Below are 19,581 nucleotides of genomic sequence, written 5' to 3'. Positions count from 1 at the left end.
GTATGGAGGAGTGGGCCAAAATCCCTGCTGCAGTGTGTGCAAACCTGGTCAAGAACTACAGGAAACGTATGATCTCTGTAATTGCAAACAAAGGTTTCTGTACCAAATATTAAGTTCTGCTTTTCTGATGTATCAAATACTTATGTCATGCAATAAAATGCTAATTGTTTACTTAAAAATCATACAATGTGATTTTCTGGATTTTTGTTTTAGATTCCGTCTCTCACAGTTGAAGTGTACCTATGATAAAAATTACAAACCTCTACATGCTTTGTAAGTAGGAAACACTGCCGATTTTGCAGGTTATCAAATACTTGTTCTCCCCACTGTAAATGGGCGGATTGCACATCTGCATTCAAGTCTAACATTTTGGCCTAATATTGTGACTACAACAGCATTGACAAATACCGGTACACCAATTTGGTTGACATGGCAAGGGCATTGTCTCGGCTAACATTCCAAAGCTGTCTGTCAGTACGCCTATCTTACATGCAGTTCATGCCAAGTAACCGCAACAGCAGATTTTGAGAATGGACAAATTACACATTAATTTTCCGTGACAAAAGTCACCAAAAAACTTGAGTATATTTTATCGTTATGCACCTCTTACCCCTGTGGTCAAGCAATAATTTGTCATATTAGGACTATGCTCTTTTTGTTAGGAGTGTCAAACACATTCTCCTACCATTTCTCCTTGAACATACCCACTGGTCTCTTCTTGGTCCTGCGGCTTTCTAGGTATCGATACCTAGATTGGTATGTTGTCGGTATTTTGACTGTCAGTACTGAAGACAGTCAGTCATGGAGGCAGGGCTGGGATTTAGAGCATGGCTTTCCCTCTGCTGAAAGCAGTCTGTTCTCTGCTCCTGTCCTGTGTTCAGGGCTATGGAGATGGTAAATCTAGCCTATATCACCTCAGTGTTCAGTTTCTTCTTCTCCAGTTCAGGGGCCGTGGGCGTGTGCAGGAAGCTGATCTTACACTCCTGCTCCACTGTGACTAGGTGGCTCTGCGGGGTCGGCTGGCAGTCTATGTGTCGCACCGGGTGCAGGCGGAGGATGGGACCGCACCGGCAGCTGGCACAGCGGTCCTGCCAATGCCCCCTCAGCACCAGGCTAGCTGTGAGAGCCACCACGCCCAGCGTCATACCCCCCAGCACCAGCAAGGTGATGAGCTGCACCTCTGACAGGCCAGACGACCCCCACTGGGTCACCACCTCCTTCACAGAGATCTTCAGCAGCCTGTCTCCACTATTACTGTTACTGATGCCCTGAGAATGGTTCCCCCCTGTTGTGATCTGGTCTGGCCTGGCCTGAGTCACCCTGCCCCAGCCCTCTCCTCCCCCAGCCCAGCCATGGGAGCTCCTGATGGGTGATTGGCTCTCTGGGCTCCGTAGGGGAACCTCGCAGGTCCTGCCAGTGAACCCAGCTTTGCAGAGGCAGTGGAAGGTGCTGGCGCGGTCCAGGCAGCGCCCTCCGTTGAGGCAGGGCTGACTGGCACAGTCATCGAGGTTGATGGTGCAGAACCGGCCCGTGAAGCCCTCGGGACAGAGACAGGAGAAGCGGTTGATGCCATCCAGGCAGGTGGCACCGTTGGCACAGGGACGCATCAGACAGTCGTCCATGTTGGTCTCGCAGCGCGGCCCACTGAAGCCTGCCAGGCAGCGGCAGGAGAGTTCTGGTGCATAGCCGCTATTGTCCTCACACTGCCCTCTATTCTTACATGGAGACCTGGAAAATAAAGACAGAAGCACCAAAAACCCAGAGGGAATGTTCTGAATAACTGAATAGATTTTCAATGCTGAATTGATTCCTCAATGCAAGCCTTTTCATATGGACCTGACCTCCAACTGATTTGTAAGTAAATGTGTGGTGCTTACTCTGTGATGATTACTGTTTACATTCAATCAGGCATTGATTTGGCACCTTAAGACAAATCTACCCCAGAGTCTGTCCCTTTGGCCTGCATGGTTTCCCTGGTAACCGCTTAGCCAGTGATTTGGGGACTCCATGGAGGCTGTAGTGTAGATAACTTGCTACAATGTGTTTGTTAGTACTAGAGGCCACTCACTTGGCCAACAATGAGCCCATAAACTCACATGATTGCTCTCCAGTGGATACAAATTGAACAGGCTGCTACACAGCCAATGCCAGTCTGCATGTGTTTGACTGCCATCAGGGGACCGGCTGGGATGCCACAGTCAAAACACACACACTAACACACACTGAAACACACTCATCGAACAGGCTCAGAGAGAAATACTGATAATCGAAATTCACACACACAGTGCAGCTAGTTTCCTGTGTGATAGTCTGAAATGTCCACTAATTCCTATACATGTATTTTGAGCCACTGGTTGGGATTGAACTTGTTGTTCACGGTGATTTGCTTTGATTAAGACAGAAGCAGTAGGCCTGAGAGAAAATTGTTCCATAGTTTTCTGGTGTGTTGGTAATTGAACTCACTTGCCGATCTTATGACAGGGTCCTGTCTTGTGCTCACAGTTCCTCCCGTAAAATCCATTGGGGCAGAGGCAGGAGTATTCACCTGAAATGTTCGTGTAACAAGTGGCACCGTTCTGGCAAGGGGCCTCATTTGTGCACACATGGATATCTGAAGCAGAGGAGAGAAGTGGTGAATAAGTACTGCGCTACCACTCACTCAACAAATAAGATTATGATTGTCGGATACATACAAATGTTTTCTGTCACCTTTGTCGCAGAAGCGTCCCGTCCATCCAGGCTCGCATGTGCATTGCCAGGGTTGGTGACATGATCCATGGACACAGCCTGGCATTCTAACACAGACGTCGCACTGCTGCCCCTCCCAACCCGGGTCACAGCTGGAATACAGCACAGCCAATTAGATCAGCTCTCAACTCCGTAGCCGACACAGCCTCATGATAAGGGAGATATACTCTTATATACAGTGGCATTATCAAATCATGCGGAGCCGCTCCACGACGGACACAGGAGGGCGCCCATACTTAACAAAACAACTTCTGCAATGCCTTGCTCTGTACGGTACTTTATCTGTTATTTCGTAGAAATACTCATATATTTTGAGTGTGACCTTCTCTAGAGAGTGATAAGGACATAGGCTTGACACCAGAAAATTGTGGGCCTGAATGATGGCTTTATAGGTTTGTCATATATGCTTGAGCAAGAAAAAGAGAACCGTACACTCTAGGAACTCGGATGCAATAATTGAATAACAACGTCTCGACAGCCAAGCTGTCCACAGCAGGGTATTGTCATATACTGTATGCTTGACATAGTTAACATATTCATATCTGAAATACGATGGAGTCATCACTACCAGTGCACCATCTTTTACCCTGTCAACATATTCAAATGTATATTTTTAGAAACATGCTTTAGTAAGATGCATATCACTGTTCCGATGTTGTTCAGCGTCGTGTTTCACCTCACCTGCACACCGCATTCTCCTCACACCGACTGTTGGTCACATTACACGTGCAATTTAGAACTGTAAGAGAAAGCAAACACTTGCTTCAGAGTCAGATCCAAGATTCACCAGTAATTCCCTGACATTCAGACATAATAGTTGTCATTAAGTACATATGCCTATTCATTGAACAGATGAATGTTCCTCATCTGTAATATTTCAACTTTTTGTAAGCATATACCCCACAGCTTTATTCCTCCAGCAGCAAGTTGGAAACAACAAAATGTTATGCACTATAAAGCTTCATTGGGATCGTGACAGTGCTGTATTTGAAACAGTATTTGTGATGTAGGCAGGTGGACAGAATGTTTTAATTCATGGAGTTTATTCCTCACAATTCTACCACAATTGCTGAGAAGTATACTGGTGGTTCAGTAATTGTCAAGTCAGAATATAAGCATGTCTGTATGACAGCCGTTTGTGTATTTGAGGGATTTCGGGGCTCGATGGGATGTTAATGGCACTATGACCTCCAACCCTAGGCAGACGGTTGTCCACATGTGTGGTGTTTCCTTACAACATCATGGATTTTTCTGCCGTTGAAATGCTTAGCCGGGCCGCCTAAGCATTTTTAAAAACATTTTTGTTGTGTGTGTGTATGTACAGTACCAGTCAAAAGTTTGGGCACAACTACTCATTCAAGGGTTTTTCTTTATTTTTACTATTTTCTACATTGTAGAATAATAGTGAAGACATCAACACTATGAAATAACGCATATGGAATCATGTAGTAACCAAAAAAGTGTTAAACAAATGTAAATATATTTTATATGTGAGATTCTTCAAAGTTGCCACCCTTTGCATTGATGACCGCTTTGCACACTCTTGGCATTCTGTCAACCAACTTCACCTGGAATTATTTTCCAACACTCTTGAAGGAGTTCTCACATGTGCTGAGCACTTTTTGGTTGCTTTTCCGTCACTCTGCGGTCCAACTCATCCCAAACCATCTCAATTGGGTTGAGGTCGGGTGATTGTGGAGGCCAGATCATCTGATGCAACACTCAATCACTCTCCTTCTTGGTCAAATAGCCCTTACACAGCCTGGAGGTGTGTTGGGTCATTGTCCTGTTGGAAAAAAATGATAGTCCCACTAAGTGCAAACCAGATGGGGTGGCGTATCGCTGCAGAATGCTCTGATAGCCATGCTGGTTAAGTGTGCCTTGAATTCTAAATAAATCACTGACAGTGTCACCAGAAAAGCACCATCACACCTCCTCCTCCATGCTTCATGTTGGGAACCACACATGCAGAGATCATCCGTTCACCTACTCTGCGTCTTACAAAGACACGGCGGTTGGAACCAAAACTCTCCAATTTGGACTCCAGACCAAAGGGCTCTTGTTTCTTGTCTCAAACAAGTCTCTTCTTATTGGTGTCCTTTAGTAGTGCTTTCTTTGCAGCAATTCGACCACGAAGGCCTGATTCACGCAGTCTCCTCTGAACAGTTGATGTTGAGATGTGTCTGTTACTTAAACTCTGTAAAGCATTTATTTGGGCTGCAATTTATGAGACTGGTACCTCTAATGAACTTATCCTCTGCAGCAGAGGTAACTCTGGGTCTTCCTTTCCTGTGGCGGTCCTCATGAGAGCCAGTTTCATCATAGTGCTTGATGGTTTTTGCGACTGCCCTTGGGGAAACTTTAAAAGTTCTTGAAATGTTCCGGATTGACTGACCTTCATGTCTTAAAGTAATGATGTACTGTCGTTTCTCTTTGCTTTTTTGAGCTGTTTTTGCCATGATATGGACTTGGTCTTTTACCAAATAGTCCTATCTTCTGTATTTTTTAACCTTTATTTAACTAGGCAAGTCAGTTAAGAACAAATTCTTATTTTCAATGACAGCCAGGGAACAACAGATTTCTACCTTGTCAGCTCGGGGATTCGATTTTGCAACCTTTCGTTTACCAGTCCAACGCTATAACCACTAGGCTACCTGCCCCCCCTACCCCCCAACTGTATTTCTGATCAATTTGATGTTATTTTAATAGACAAAAAAATTGCTTTTCTTTCAAAAACAAGGATATTTCTAAGTGACTCCAAACTTTTGAACGATATTGTATACATTGAACTGGGTTTACATTGAACCGGGTGAAAGAAATATGAATGACAGTCATCCAATATGCTGTGATAGAAATAAGGCCATGTTCATGAGGGGAAAAAAATGATCCTCCATCTTAAATGGCACCGACAGCGATATGTGTGTGTGTGTGTGTATATATATATATCACTTAGAAATGTCCTTGTTTTTGAAAGAAAATAACCTTTTTTCTGTCTATTAAAATCAAATTGATCAGAAATACAGTGTAGACATTGTTCATGTTGTAAATGACTATTGTAGCTGGAAATAGTACCCGCAAAACACCAGTCTCAACGTCAACAGTGAAGAGGCGACTCCGGGATGCTGGCCTTCTAGGCAGAGTTGCAAAGAAAAATCCATATCTCAGACTGGCCAATAAAAATAAAATATTAAGATGTGCAAAAGAACACAGACACTGGACATAGGAACTCTGCCTAGAGGGCCAGCATCCCGGAGTCGCCTCTTCACTGTTGATGTTGAGACTTGTGTTTTGCCGGTACTATTTAATGAAGCTGCCAGTTGAGGACTTGTGAGGCGTCTGTTTCTCAAACTAGACACTCTAATGTACTTGTCCTCTTACTCAGTTGTGCACCGGGGCCTCCCACTCCTCTTTCTTTTCTGGTTAGGGCCAGTTTGTGCTGTTCTGTGAATGGAGTAGAACACAGCATTGTACAAGATCTTCAGTTTCTTGGCAATTTCTCACATGGAATAGCCTTCATTTCTCAGAACAAGAATAGACTAAAGATTTTCAGAAGAAAGTTCTTTGTTTCTAGCCATTTTGAGCCTGTAATCGAACCCACAAATGCTGATGCTCCAGATACTCAATTAGCATTAAGAAAGCCCGTTTTATTGCTTCTTTAATCAGAACAATTTTTCAGCTGTGCTAAGATAATTCCAAAAGGGTTTTCTAATGATCAATTAGCCTTTTAAAATGATAAACTTGGATAAGCTAACACAACGTGCCATTGGAACACAGGAGTGATGGTTGCTGATAATGGGCCTCTGTACGCCTATGTAGATATTCCATAAAAAATCAGCCAGCTACAATAGTCATTTACAACATTAACAATGTCTACACTGTATTTCTGATCAATTTTATCTTATTTTAATGGACAACATTTTTTATTTTCTTTCAAGAACAAGGACATTTATAAGTGACCCCAAAGTTTTGAACAGTTGTGTGTGTGTATATATATATACACACACACACTGGTGTACAAAACATTAGGAATACCTGCTATTTCCATGACATAGCTTTCACCTGGTCAGTCTATGATCCCTTATTGATGTCACTTCTCAAATCCACTTCAATCAGTGTAGATGAAGTGGAGGAGACAGGTTAATGAAGGATTTTTTCAAACTTGGGACAAATGAGACATGGATTGTGTATGTGTGCCATTCAGAGGGTGAATGGGCAAGACAAAATATTTGCCTTTGAATGAGGTAGGGTAGTAGGTGCCAGGTGCACCAGTTTGAGTGTGTCAAGAACTGCAACGCTGCTGGGTTTTTCACAATGAACAGTTTCTGGTCCACCACCAAAAGGACATCCAGCTAACATGGACCAGCATCCCTGGTCCATGTCCCTAAGCAGGAAGACACACGTGGGTGTGTTATATGGCCAATATATCACGGCTAAGGGTTGTTCTTAACGCACGACACGACGCAACGCGGATTGCCTGGATACAGCCCTTAGCTGTGGTATATTGGCCGTATTGCATACTGCCCCAACAGATCCACAGATCTCTATTAAACTCCACAATGCCCTTTCCCACCTGGACAAAAGGAACTATGTGAGAATGCTATTCATTGACTACAGCTCAGCGTTCAACATAGTGCCTCAAAGCTCATCAATAAGCTAAGGACCCTGGGACTAAACACCTCCCTCTGCAACTGGATCCTGGACTTTCTGACGGGCTGCCCCCAGGTGGTGAGGTAGGTAACAACACATCTGCCACACTGATCCTCAACACAGGGTCCCCTCCTGTACTCCCTGTTCACTCATGACTGCACGGCCAGGCATGACACCAACACCATCATGAAGTTTGCCAATGACACAACAGTGGTAGGTCTGATCACTGACAACGACGAGACAGCCTATAGGGAGGAGGTCAGAGACCTTGCTGTGTGGTGCCAGGACAACAACCTCTCCCTGAACGTGATCAAGACAAAGATGATTGTGGACTACAGGAAAAAGAGGACTGAGTACTCCCCCATTCTCATCGACGGGGCTGTAGTGGAGCAGGTTGAGAGCTTCAAGTTCCCTGGTGTCCACATCACCAACAAACTAACATGGTCCAAGCACACCAAGACAGTCGTGAAGAGGGCACAACAAAACCTATTCCCCCTCAGGAGACTGAAAAGATTTGGCATGGGTTCTCAGATCCTCAAGTTCTGAAGCTGCACCATCGAGAGCATCCTGACTGGTTGCATCACTGCCTGGTATGGCAACTGCTCGGCCTTCGACCGCAAGGCACTACAGAGGGTAGAACGAACGACCCAGTACATCACTGGGGACAAGTTTCCTGCCATCCGGGACCTCTATACCAGGCGGTGTCAGAGGAAGGCCCAAAAAATTGTCAAAGACTCCAGCCACCCTAGTCATCGACTGTTCTCTCTGCTACCGCATGGCAAGCGGTACCGGAGTGCCAAGTCTAGGTCCAAGAGTCTTCTAAACAGCTTCTACCCCCAAGCTATAAGACTCCTGAACACCTAATCAAATGGCTACCCAGACTATTTGCATTGCCCCCCCCCCTCTCCCCCTCTTTTACACCGCTGCTACTCTCTGTTGTTATCATCAATGCATAGTCACTTTAGTAACTCTACCTACATGTACATATTACCTCAACTAACCGTCTGCACATTGACTCTGTACCGGTACCCCCCTGTATATAGTCTCGCTATTGTTATTGCTGCTCTTTAATTATTTGTTACTTTTATTTCTTATTCTTAAGGCATTTCTTTTTAAACTGCATTGTTGGTTAGGAGCTTGTAAGTAAGTTGTGTTTGGCGCATGTGACTAATAAAATTTGATTTGATATACCACAAACTTCCGTGGTGTCTTATTGCTATTATAAAATGGTTACCAACGTAATTATAGCGGTAAAAATAAATGTTTTGTCATACCCGTGGGATACGGTCTGATATGCCATGGCTGTCAGCCAATCAGCATTCAGGGCTCAAATCACCAGGTTTATACATATATTTACACTGAACAAAAATATAAACTCAACATGAAAGATGATACCAACACTTTACATGAGCTGAAATAAAAGATCCCAGAAATGTTCCATACCGTCACGTCTACTCCCGCTCCCTCACTCCGGCTCTCGACCTCGCTGGTCGAGAAGGAACCTACAATAAGGACTTCGTTGGACATTGTATACCATGTGTATCCTGTACATTTGACTAATGAAACGTGACGCCTTGGGAGTGGGGACGAGGATAGACGAATGCCCACATGATGAGTCACACACTTTGATTTCACTTGGGGTTTTATATGATTGTATCTGACTATGAATTATATGCTATTGGTTTCAGAAAGGTAACTTAAGCTGCATCGCTGAGTTATTCAATATCCCCATGAACTGGCAAGCATTTACTACTAAAGGGATATGTGATTCATCTCTTATTGTCATCAGCTGTTGTTACTAGTTGATTTGGCCGGCCTTAGGCATACCTATGTACTGTCTGTACTTGGCTATAGTAAATAATGGGGGCTTGCCAGGTAGGGTGTGTGGGGTGCGTGTGGTAGCGGTGAGCCGCACGAGGGGAGCGCGTGCGGTGGGAGGAAAGGAATGCTGTACAGTCATGTCTCCGCCCGCACAAACTCTGCCCAAACACCACTGGAGTTCACAATCACTCCTTGTCTCACCTCCCACCCTGTAGTACTGTACCCAAACCCTGTCACTATACAGAGAGATTTGTAGAGCAGAGTTTTTACAGTAAAACAGCTATTCTCTTTGTGACCTGAGCAGTGATTTATACAAATTCTTTCTTTGATATACAATAGTACATTTTCTCGTATAGCCTAGTCTGTTAGCCTAGTCTGTTTAGTTTCTCAGCTCAACTGACTATGTTTCTTATCATTGTTGCATCTTCACATCTCAACATTTAGAATAGTGTAGCTTTGGCAGTTATATGTACCACAAGACAATTGAGATATCCTTCAGTTGTGAATGCATGCAATGCTGCAGAAAGTCATTATATTGATGTGGAATTGCAGGCATTTTCCATGAACAACACGACAGTTGGCTGCAGTAAGCCCTGTGTCCGTGGCAACAAAGCGGACCTTGAACAAAGAAATGCGTTAGCTCATGTATTCTAAACGGGGAAGCTATACATTTAAAAAAAAAAATCCCACAGACAATGGGAATATTGCAGTAAGCTGTTATTTTCAGAGACCTAATATCTGTTTTGGACATGCAAAAATGAAACTGAGCTCTTTTTAAAAGCATGTTTCGTTGAATATAACAACATACTTGTCGCATCTTATATGACTTAAGGCTGAATTTAATTAAACCCGCCATTATATATCCGTGTCTATCTAGGAACGTTTTGCAATTTTATATGACCACCGGAAAGAAATATGTTCAAATGTTACTGTGTACGCAAAGCAAGAACAATTTAATTGAGCCCTGATCCAGCCACTTGCTTGTTCTGTACCGCGTCATTAAAAGGCATAGATGATGTCCACAGTACACACCATCAACAATCCTTCAGGTGCTATTTACCCCATGCTGCCAGTGCCTCAGGTTTAGTTGAGAGAATATTTCTGTAATTTCTCATCCCTAGTGGTAAAGTTGCATGGAGGCCTTTTTCTTTCCAACTTTTTTCTGCATGGTTTATTAGAGTAAACTTCAAAGGCTCTTGAAGCGCTGTGTGAAGTGTGTTATATCTGGTAGGAAGAAAGACATATTGAGAATTTAAGGGGATGGAAGTGGAACTAGCCTGCAGTTTGAGTTGGACCACAGTGAGCATCACAATGAGGGAGAAGAGTGAGAGGGACAGAGAGGAGAAGGAGTATGCAGGATGGGCGTGCGCCAAAGGCTTGGGTAGCCATACTGCACATATCATGCACATGTCCGTAGGGAGGGAATGAGCATGCCAGGGTAGACGGACAAACAGCCGTCTGATCACTGCAGAGTGTGGACAGACTGATGAGACAAGTCAGCCTGCTCTCAGAGGTCCAGGAAAGTACAGCAGCCCTCCCGCCTGCCTATCATTCCTGCTGCTGGCCCTGCAGCAAGTCAGAGAAGACTAGTCCCATCCACTGTCTGCCAGGGATGCCTGTCTGGTCAGCCCCATTCCCTGTCCCTGTGGTGGGCTTTGTTTGTTTGTAGTAGGTTCCCTCCAGCTCTGCTAAGACTGGAACCATGAAGACACACATGCCCCAACTAGACCCAGGGCTCAGAATCAGCAACAGAAAACATCCCGGGAGACTTGGAATCAGGGAAAATAGTCCTAAACTAATCAGTAAGAAGTACCCTGACTGATTGATTATTGAGCAAGATAACACTTTTTTTTAAACAGTATAAACATTGCCAGAATATTAACAATGACAACTGTGTGTATGCAGTATACTATAGTATTGTAGTAACTTATTAAGTTGTCAACTTGTCATTCATAGAATGCTGGGTGGTGATATCGTATGTATCCAGGCTTTGGACCAGGGCCTTGTCACTAGCTTATGTATCACCAGATAATCATGGGAAATAATGACTGGACCACCAACTGTTAAACACACTGTCCTTTGTTTGGAGCAGTGTTCTTTAAGAGCTTCTGATTTACCATCTAATCATGGGGGGACAGGTGCTGTTTTCTTCCCCAGTCTGGCCCTCAGGGCCTGCAAGCTGCCCAGTGCTCTTCTGGAGGGGTACTTTACACACCGGGCCTCACGGAGTCTCTTCATGTTAAAACCAGAGGGATCTAAATTTACTCCTGGCCATGAAACTTTATCCCCCCCCCCATCCTCCCCTGCTCATGCCTCAGCAAGCGCTTTGGTGCCAGTTATACACGCAGCACAGGTTTTGGTTTCCTCCATTTTGATCCCAAGACGGGCCGCGTGCCGGCCGCCCGCCCACGCGCACGTGTGCTCTAAGTCCAGATTAAGGAGGAAGGGGGTGAGGAGAGACGTGCGAGGGGGCACCAGCGTCTGAAGGAGCTAAGAGAATTGTAACCAGATCCTTGAGAAATTAAGGATCATTCAATCTCTGTATCCACTCCAGCTGCTTGTGCCGCTAGAAAAATATTTAGGTAGGACGGCCGAGCAGGGAGCATCAACTGCCTTATCCCATGGCCCCGAGGCTCTTGGCGAGGCTTGAAGACGTAGACAGGCCAGGATAGGCTCTATGACCCTTTATCCTTAAAGCAAAACCAATGGCTATTGACTACTGCTGTAACACAGAGGGCATTCCTGTCTTCTGACACACGTGTCACACCTTTTGTCACAATGCCTCCTACCACATCACGGCTTCCCTTCTCACCCCAGGGGGCGACGCAAAAATGAATCACATTCTTTAACCAGACAGGAATTTCACAGCGAAGGGAGGAGAGAAAAAGCATCTCTGTTTGTGATACTGCGCTCCGTACTGAGGGAAGATTATGACTGATTCAAGAACATGATTCTTCATGCACAGACAGCAATGTTCAAAGTTTAAATTGAAATGCAGTTAAGAATCTCTGTACTTCATGCTTTAAATAATGTTTTATTGAGTGTTCACATTCGCTGTTGCACACAACGTTTTTATTTTTCTAAATTATGAAGTGTGCTTGTTTTTTAAAATTTAAATAATGTATTTAATAATTCTATATCAAACTACTTCTGATGTATGTTTTTAACAGAGTTTTGTTTACTTTTATCAGCAGAAATCGTATTGATCCTTTGGCTTAAACCTGATAGTTACCCAGCATACAGTATCAGATGCACTCACATGCACAGTTGCCAGGGCTCTCTGTCTAGGAGTACATAATCCGTGGGGTCCGAAATGATTCACATCCTTGATAAAGATGAGCAAAAAAATTACTGGATAAAATAATTAATTCAAATACTGAGAGCTATATTGTATACTAAAGAAATTGTTAATTTGCCACAAAATCAACATTTTGCAATGGTCATCCCAGGCTTCAAACCCGTTGAAAACCGTGGTTTGAATTGAAGAGGACAGTCCAGACGAAGGATATCAAGGATCTGGAAGGATTCTGTATGGAGGAATGGTCTAAGATCCCTCTTAGTGTGTTCTCAAACTCATAAAGCATTTTACAAAAAGGCTCAGTGCCGTTACCCTCGCATGGTGAGGTATTGAAAACAGGATTCATTTTGACCCCTATCTTTTTGAGATATATGTTTTTGTAATTTTTTGGCCAAATGACAATCGATTTAGCATACAATCAATGTTCTCTCAAAAATAATGTTGTCACTGAGCTAATATTCTGTGCAACTTCTGGGCGCCTTTACTGTGAACACTGAGGTTGTATCTGCTTTAAGTTAGTGTAACAGTGGTCAGGTAGGCTACTGTGACTATTTGATCATAATCTAGGCCTACCAGAGTGACCTACCATCAAAAACAATGGAAACAATGCATCACATAACATTTTAACATGGAAACAGCTGTTCTTTCATTCAGCCTACAGTAGCAGCCAATGTCACGCAGCCAATGTTCAATGTAGGCCCATGAGACGTTTGAAAAAAACATGCAGGGCTTGACATTAACCTGTTTATCCACTTGTCCTTCAGACAAGGAGGTGACGGTTGTGTAGTTTGATGCTAGAAACCACTTCACAAAAAGTAAATGTATCATTATTCCAAATACACTTATTACAGAGAATCAGTCAACTTATGCTACCCTCTATGTATTGGCTACGTAGCTTATTCAAGTCACACTGCCCTTTAAGACAAAAATCAAATAAAAATTACAACTCTTTACCTGACTCACTTTTCAAAGCTGTCTAGAAATGTACACGTGTTGTGCTCTTGTAGGAAACAATCACTCCCCCATTGAGGACAACAAATGATCTACAACTGGGCTAATAACTCACTAACTAGCAAAGGAAATGAACATGTGTACAAATGTGCACACGTCGCTACATTTAGCTCTCGTTTTGATCTCAAAACAAGTGCATCTACTCATGACCGCTCATGCTGTAAAAACAGTCCAGTTCAAAGTGAATGGCACAGATCCATATATGGCTATGGTCTATTTGCTTATAGGCCTACTGCATCTCTGATTGGTTATGGCGCTCTGGTCTGTGTAGAGTACAGGCCTGAGTTGTGCCTGTCAATGAAATAGAATCCTACTCCGATGCGGTCTACCTACAAAATGTTTTCTTGCATAGTTCGTTTTGTTTTTGGTATGTTGCATTGAATGTTGATTCAATCACAATTCCCACAGTAAAGTTAAACATTGATAACGTTTTTTTTTTGTGTGTGCTTTTTTAAATGATTGAATATTAAAACATACAATCTACCTGCAGTGAAGCCGCACAACATTTACATTACATTCAGTCATCTAACAGGCCCCCATCCAGAGTGACCCATAGGAGCAACCAGCGTCAACGTTGAGAGTGTTAACTAACGTGGAAACTCTAGAAAGTTGAGGGAAGTTCAATCTCGTGCTTCTCTGCGTGGACTGATATTTCTTCTGCATGGCAGTCCCCGGTGAGCTGCGCCCCCGCGCACACGCTCAGCTTAGAAGGAACATTACATACAATATAGCTCAGTATTTCAATTATTTATTTCATAGTCATTTTTGCTCATCTTCATCAAGGGTGTCAATCCTTTTCGGAACCCACTGTATGTACTATAGGATGTAGAGCACCGATTGACATGCAGCAAATGCCTTACCTTGACCCTCGCATTGGTGGACAAGCAGTAGTACGCAGCAACTCCAGAGCAGCAGCGTGACTGAGTCTCTCAGAGGCATGGTGCAAAGGGGATCTGAAATGGAGCACAGAAGATTCCTCCTTAGGCTTTAGGAGGTTAACCTTGTGCCGATACACAGGACTCGAATGAAGGGACATCTATCTTTGGCATGACATAAATCTCTACCATAAAGGTAGAGCTGGGCGATATGGACAAAAATACATATCCAATAAATTGTCCGAATTGATGCGATAACGACAAATAGAACGATACGTTTACAACATTAATGAGCACCACAGTGTTTATCCTTTAAACCACTACTTCTAGTTTGATGGTCGTAGCCATCAATTGTCCCATCAACTATCACCCATATTAGCAAACTTGTTTCCTTTCAAAGTTCACATTTCTGTAGTGTAGTTCACACTTCTCTAGTATAGGCTACTTATCGTAATGAACGATATCAGCAAAATGCCTGCAAAAAGTGATCAGTATGATCGGTGTCGGTTTATCTTCCCAACTCTACCATAAGGTGAACATGCTTTGTGGCCACAAAGGGGTCTCCGAAGGTTACAAAACAGGAGTGAGACATTCCGCCGCGGAGGCCTGCAGGTTCATTACATCTTGGCTCATAACTCTTATTCTGCTGTCATCGTTTCGATAAAGGACACTTAACCAGGTGTCCCAGTTATAAATCAGCTCAGACATGATGGCATTCAAGGACAAGTGTTGGTCCTGGAGAGAAACAGCTATCAACTCAGAAGAGGGGCTTTGCTTACTCCGTATCAAAATGAAGCATGCTGTTAGTCAAGAGTTAGTCAGGAGTGCTGAAACACTCCTCCAACTCCTCCAAAGATCAAACTGAAAGAAACCCGATCACCTCGACAGGCAACTGACACTCACTCAATAATTTACAACATTGTGTGAATCTTTAATACTGGACATTTACAACAAGGCCACATCACTCCAGTGCCACCTCTCTCTCTCTCTCTCTCTCTCTCTCTCTCTCAGACCACCCAACATACGAATCTACCCACTTACCATTATGTCTTCTTGAGATTATTGCAGTGATACTGCATCCAAGGTTACTGCATAAACCTGCTCCTCCAACCGTGTTGTATCGTTGCTATTAGTTACCTATCTGACATGTGACCGTGTTCTCTTTGCTTACAGCAGTCTGCTAAACCATTTAAATGGCTAGAGTATGCAGTGACTCCGGTATATCACATTTGCATTGCCGCCACACAGCACTTGAACTTACATTTTTGATATCCACTTGGCAGTCAGCCGACTCGACCCTATCCAGGTCCTATCCAGGTCCATCTAAATGTCTTATCCAGATGAAGGTGCTGTTCTCACTTTTCTATGCAATGGCAAGTTGACCTTTCCAGCTGTCCCTGGAATGGAGCAAACTAAGAGCAAGGGGTCGGGAGCTATACCTTTCAGCCTTACACTTGGCTGTAGTTTTCATATACTTCTCAGTAATCTCCCAATTGTCATTCTGGGATTCCATTGAATTGCCGTTGTGAATGTGGCTGCTGGGCAACAACTGGCCCTTTCCCTGTTCCCGCTATAGCCTAATTGAACTTTGTGAGCTGCTAATGAGAGCCAACATGGGCCCTATTATTTTTTGTTAAATTTTTTACCCATTTTTCTCCCCAATTTTGTGATATCCAATTGGTAGTTACAGTCTTGCCCACCACTGCAACTCCTGTACGGACTCGGGAGAGGCGAAGGTTGAGAGCCATACTTCCTCTGAAACATGACCCTGCCAAGCCACACTGCTTCTTGACGCACTGCTCGCTTAACCCGGAAGCCAGCCGCACTGTTCACCCGGCCCAACACGGGAGCTGCTAGAGCGCAATGGGACAAGGACATCCCGGCGGGCCAAACCCTCCCCTAACCCGGATGATGCTGGGACAATTGTGCACCACCTCATGGGTCTCCCGGTCGCGGCCGGCTGCAACACAGCCCGGGACTGAACCCGGGTCTGTAGTGATGCCTCAAGCGCTGCGGTGCAGTGCCTTAGACGGCTGCGCCACTCGGAAGGCCGGGCCCTGCTTTGAACTGGAAACCCAAGAGGAGTTTTAATTCCATAATAGGAGGGCTATTTCCCCATGCCATATTAAATAGCCACAGTCCATTGTCTTTGATGCGCTGGATTCCATGTAAATGATCAAGTACGCTGTCTCTTCTGGCTCAAGTCTTGACAAGAATGTGATAAATGTAAATATAAACCCAACAACTGAATCGTATGGATTTGTTTCCCACACTCACAAAAATCTCACCGACTAAACTAACGATCAAAAGTTTTAGAACACCTACTCTTTCAAGTATTTTTCTGTATTTTGACTATTTTATATATTGTAAAATAATAGTGAAGACATCAAAACAATGAAATAACACATATGGAATCATGTAGTAACCAAAAAAGTGTTAAACAAATCAAAATATATTTTATATTTGAGATTCTTCAAAGTTGCCACCTTTTGCATTGATGACAGCTTTGCACACTCTTGGCATTCTCTCAATCAGCTTCACCTGGAATGCTTTTCCAACAGTCTTGAAGAAGTTCCCACATATGCTGAGCACTTGTTGGCTGCTTTTCCTTCACTATGTGGTCAGACTCATCCCAAACCATTTCAATTTGGTTGAGGTTGGGGTATTGTGGAGGCCAGGTCATCTGATACAGCACTCCATCACTCTCCTTCTTGGTAAAATAGCCCTTACACAGCCTGGAGGTGTGTTGGGTCATTGTCCTGTTGAAAAACAAATTATAGTCCCACTAAGCCCAAACCAGATGGGATGGCGTATCGCTGCAGAATGCTGTGGTAGCCATGCTGGTTAAGTGTGCCTTGAATTCTAAATAAATCACAGGCAGTGTAACTCTAATGAACTTATCCTCTGCAGCAGAGGTAACTCTGGGTCTTCCTTTCTTGTGGCGGTCCTCATGAGAGCCAGTTTCATCATAGCACTTCATGGTTTTTTCAAAGTTCTAGAAAAGTTCCGTATTGACCGACCTTCAAGTCTTATAATGATGGAAATGACAGATTGATGAAATGACAGATTTCTCTTTGCTTATTTGAGCTGTTCTTGCCATAGTATTGACTTGGTCTTTAGCAAATAGGGCTATCTTCTGTATACCACCCTACCTTGTCACAACACAACTGATTGGCTCAAACACATTAAGAAGAAAATAAATTCCATAAATTAACTTTTAAGAAGGCACACCTGTTAATTAAAATGCATTCCAGGTGACTACCTCATAAAGCTGGTTGAGAGAATGCCAATTGTGTGCAAAGCAGTCATCAAGGAAAAGGGTGGCTAATATAAAATATATTTTGATTTGTTTAAAACTTCTTTGGTTACTACATGATTCTGTATGTGTTATTTCATAGTTTTGATGTCTTCACTATTATTCTACAATGTGGAAAATAGTAAAAAATAAAGAAAAACCCTTGAATGAGTAGGTGTCCTAAAACTTTTGACCGGTAGTGTACGTCAAATGTAACATGTACTGGCCTTTCTGACACAACATCTACATCTATGACAATTAGATCCTTCCATCCTTCCATTTCTCACTTGCTCTCCTTTCTGAAGATGCATTTTACATGTCCCCTATGTGTTTCCCCACAGGGATTTGGATAGGGCCCATCTCTCTCAGTATATTGATAGAGTCTGGCAGAGAGATGTGAGGGTATTTCCTGTGGGCTCACAGCTAGAGCAGGGGACACATTCTAACAGCAGGCAGCACGTCTCAGCCTGGCTCTTCATCAATCAGATACAGGTCCGACTTCAATAGACCTTCCACAAGATTACTCTGTTACCTGCTTGAAGTAGATACTTGAGTGCAGCTATCTTGATAAAGACCTACCTTCTGTCCCTTTTTCTCCTTTGGCTACAACATAAATGTTTTGTGATCAACTGCTGAATTAAATTATATTTTTCCGATCACAGGAATCCAAAACACTTTACCCGTACTTCACCTCACCCGCTCCTGTTCTCACTATATAGTATTCTTAGGTAAATGTTGCTCTATCGCTGTGGTGACTGTAAATGACTGATTGTCTTTACGGTGGGTCTGTAGGAAATCACCGAGGTGTGAGTTCAGGATCTCCTGTGATATTCTTGTCACCATCCTATTTTTTCTTCACAATTAACCTTTTATTGGAAGTGCTATTTGGGATAGGTTATTTGGAAGTACGTCCTTATGTCACTGAACCACCAATGGAGTGTCTAGGATAAAACATCCAGAAAGAACCTCTCTCACAGTATTCAGAATACTGACTGCAAATCCAACACTGATAATTGTTGACCATATTGCGTACATGGTAAATTGAATCATAACAAGACCATCGAGGTTGATGTTCAGAGGCTAACAGTCATTGACTTCTCCACCACTTTGTGTCGAATTCAATCAAAATTGGCGTCGAATCAAAACAAGGATGCACTTGGTTTTGTTTCATTCAGTCATTGCGATCTTACTTATTACATTACTGTACTTAAAATGTGCCTTTTCCATGTAGGTTTGTGGCAAACATGTTTTTAATCCAGTTTTAAGTACAACAAGAAGATAACTAGATGTAATTTAAATATGCAAATTGCAGGCCACAATTTAGCATAAACATAAAATCACCATCTAACCAAGATTAGATAACTCACCAAGGTGCCCACACACATTTTCATGTACTGTATGCCACAACCCTAATCAGCAATTCTGATTCTGGTTTATTTGCTAAACGATACAATATATTGCCTAAAGAAGGTTAAAATTACCTAGAATTGTATAGACACACACACACACACACTGTACGAATGTTACACACCTGTGCTGAAGGTGGTCACCTCACCACTGAATAAGAGTCCTCGGATAGAGCGAGTAGGTACACGTGCTCTCACAAACAGTAAAAAACACATGTTAGAGCTACACAGACACACGTTCAGGAGCAGGCAGCACTTTCAGGAGCAGGCTGCACGTTCAGGAGCAGGCAGCACGGAGGAGTTTGTTGATCAAAAAGCCTGTCAGAGAAACAAGAGGCAGAATAAAGACAGGCAGGGATCCACCTCCCCACTTATCAGCACAGACCTGCCAAGGACCAACTCTTAAAGAGACAGGCACCATTAATGTCTACATCCATTAGACAGCCATCACGTCTAATAATCACCTTTCTTTCTACTCGA

The 19,581-nt window shown here is 43.4% G+C and overlaps 1 protein-coding gene across 1 annotated transcript; it reads right to left on the bottom strand.

The window, feature by feature from the left end:
* Positions 1–905: 905 nt before the first annotated feature.
* Positions 906–19,317, bottom strand: LOC139381853 (protein delta homolog 2-like). The gene is made up of 6 exons (XM_071125669.1): positions 19,227–19,317; positions 14,386–14,478; positions 3,430–3,487; positions 2,710–2,840; positions 2,464–2,611; positions 906–1,728 (listed from the first exon to the last, which is right to left on the bottom strand). Exons 1-6 carry the CDS (start codon positions 19,315–19,317, stop codon positions 906–908), a joined length of 1,344 nt encoding a protein of 447 aa, XP_070981770.1.
* Positions 19,318–19,581: the final 264 nt, after the last annotated feature.

Source organism: Oncorhynchus clarkii, chromosome 23, assembly GCF_045791955.1.
Source record: "Oncorhynchus clarkii lewisi isolate Uvic-CL-2024 chromosome 23, UVic_Ocla_1.0, whole genome shotgun sequence".
Taxonomy (NCBI): Eukaryota; Metazoa; Chordata; class Actinopteri; order Salmoniformes; family Salmonidae; genus Oncorhynchus; species Oncorhynchus clarkii.
The sequence above is the reverse complement of the archived record's forward strand: the minus strand, read 5'-3'. Positions and strand labels throughout refer to the sequence as shown.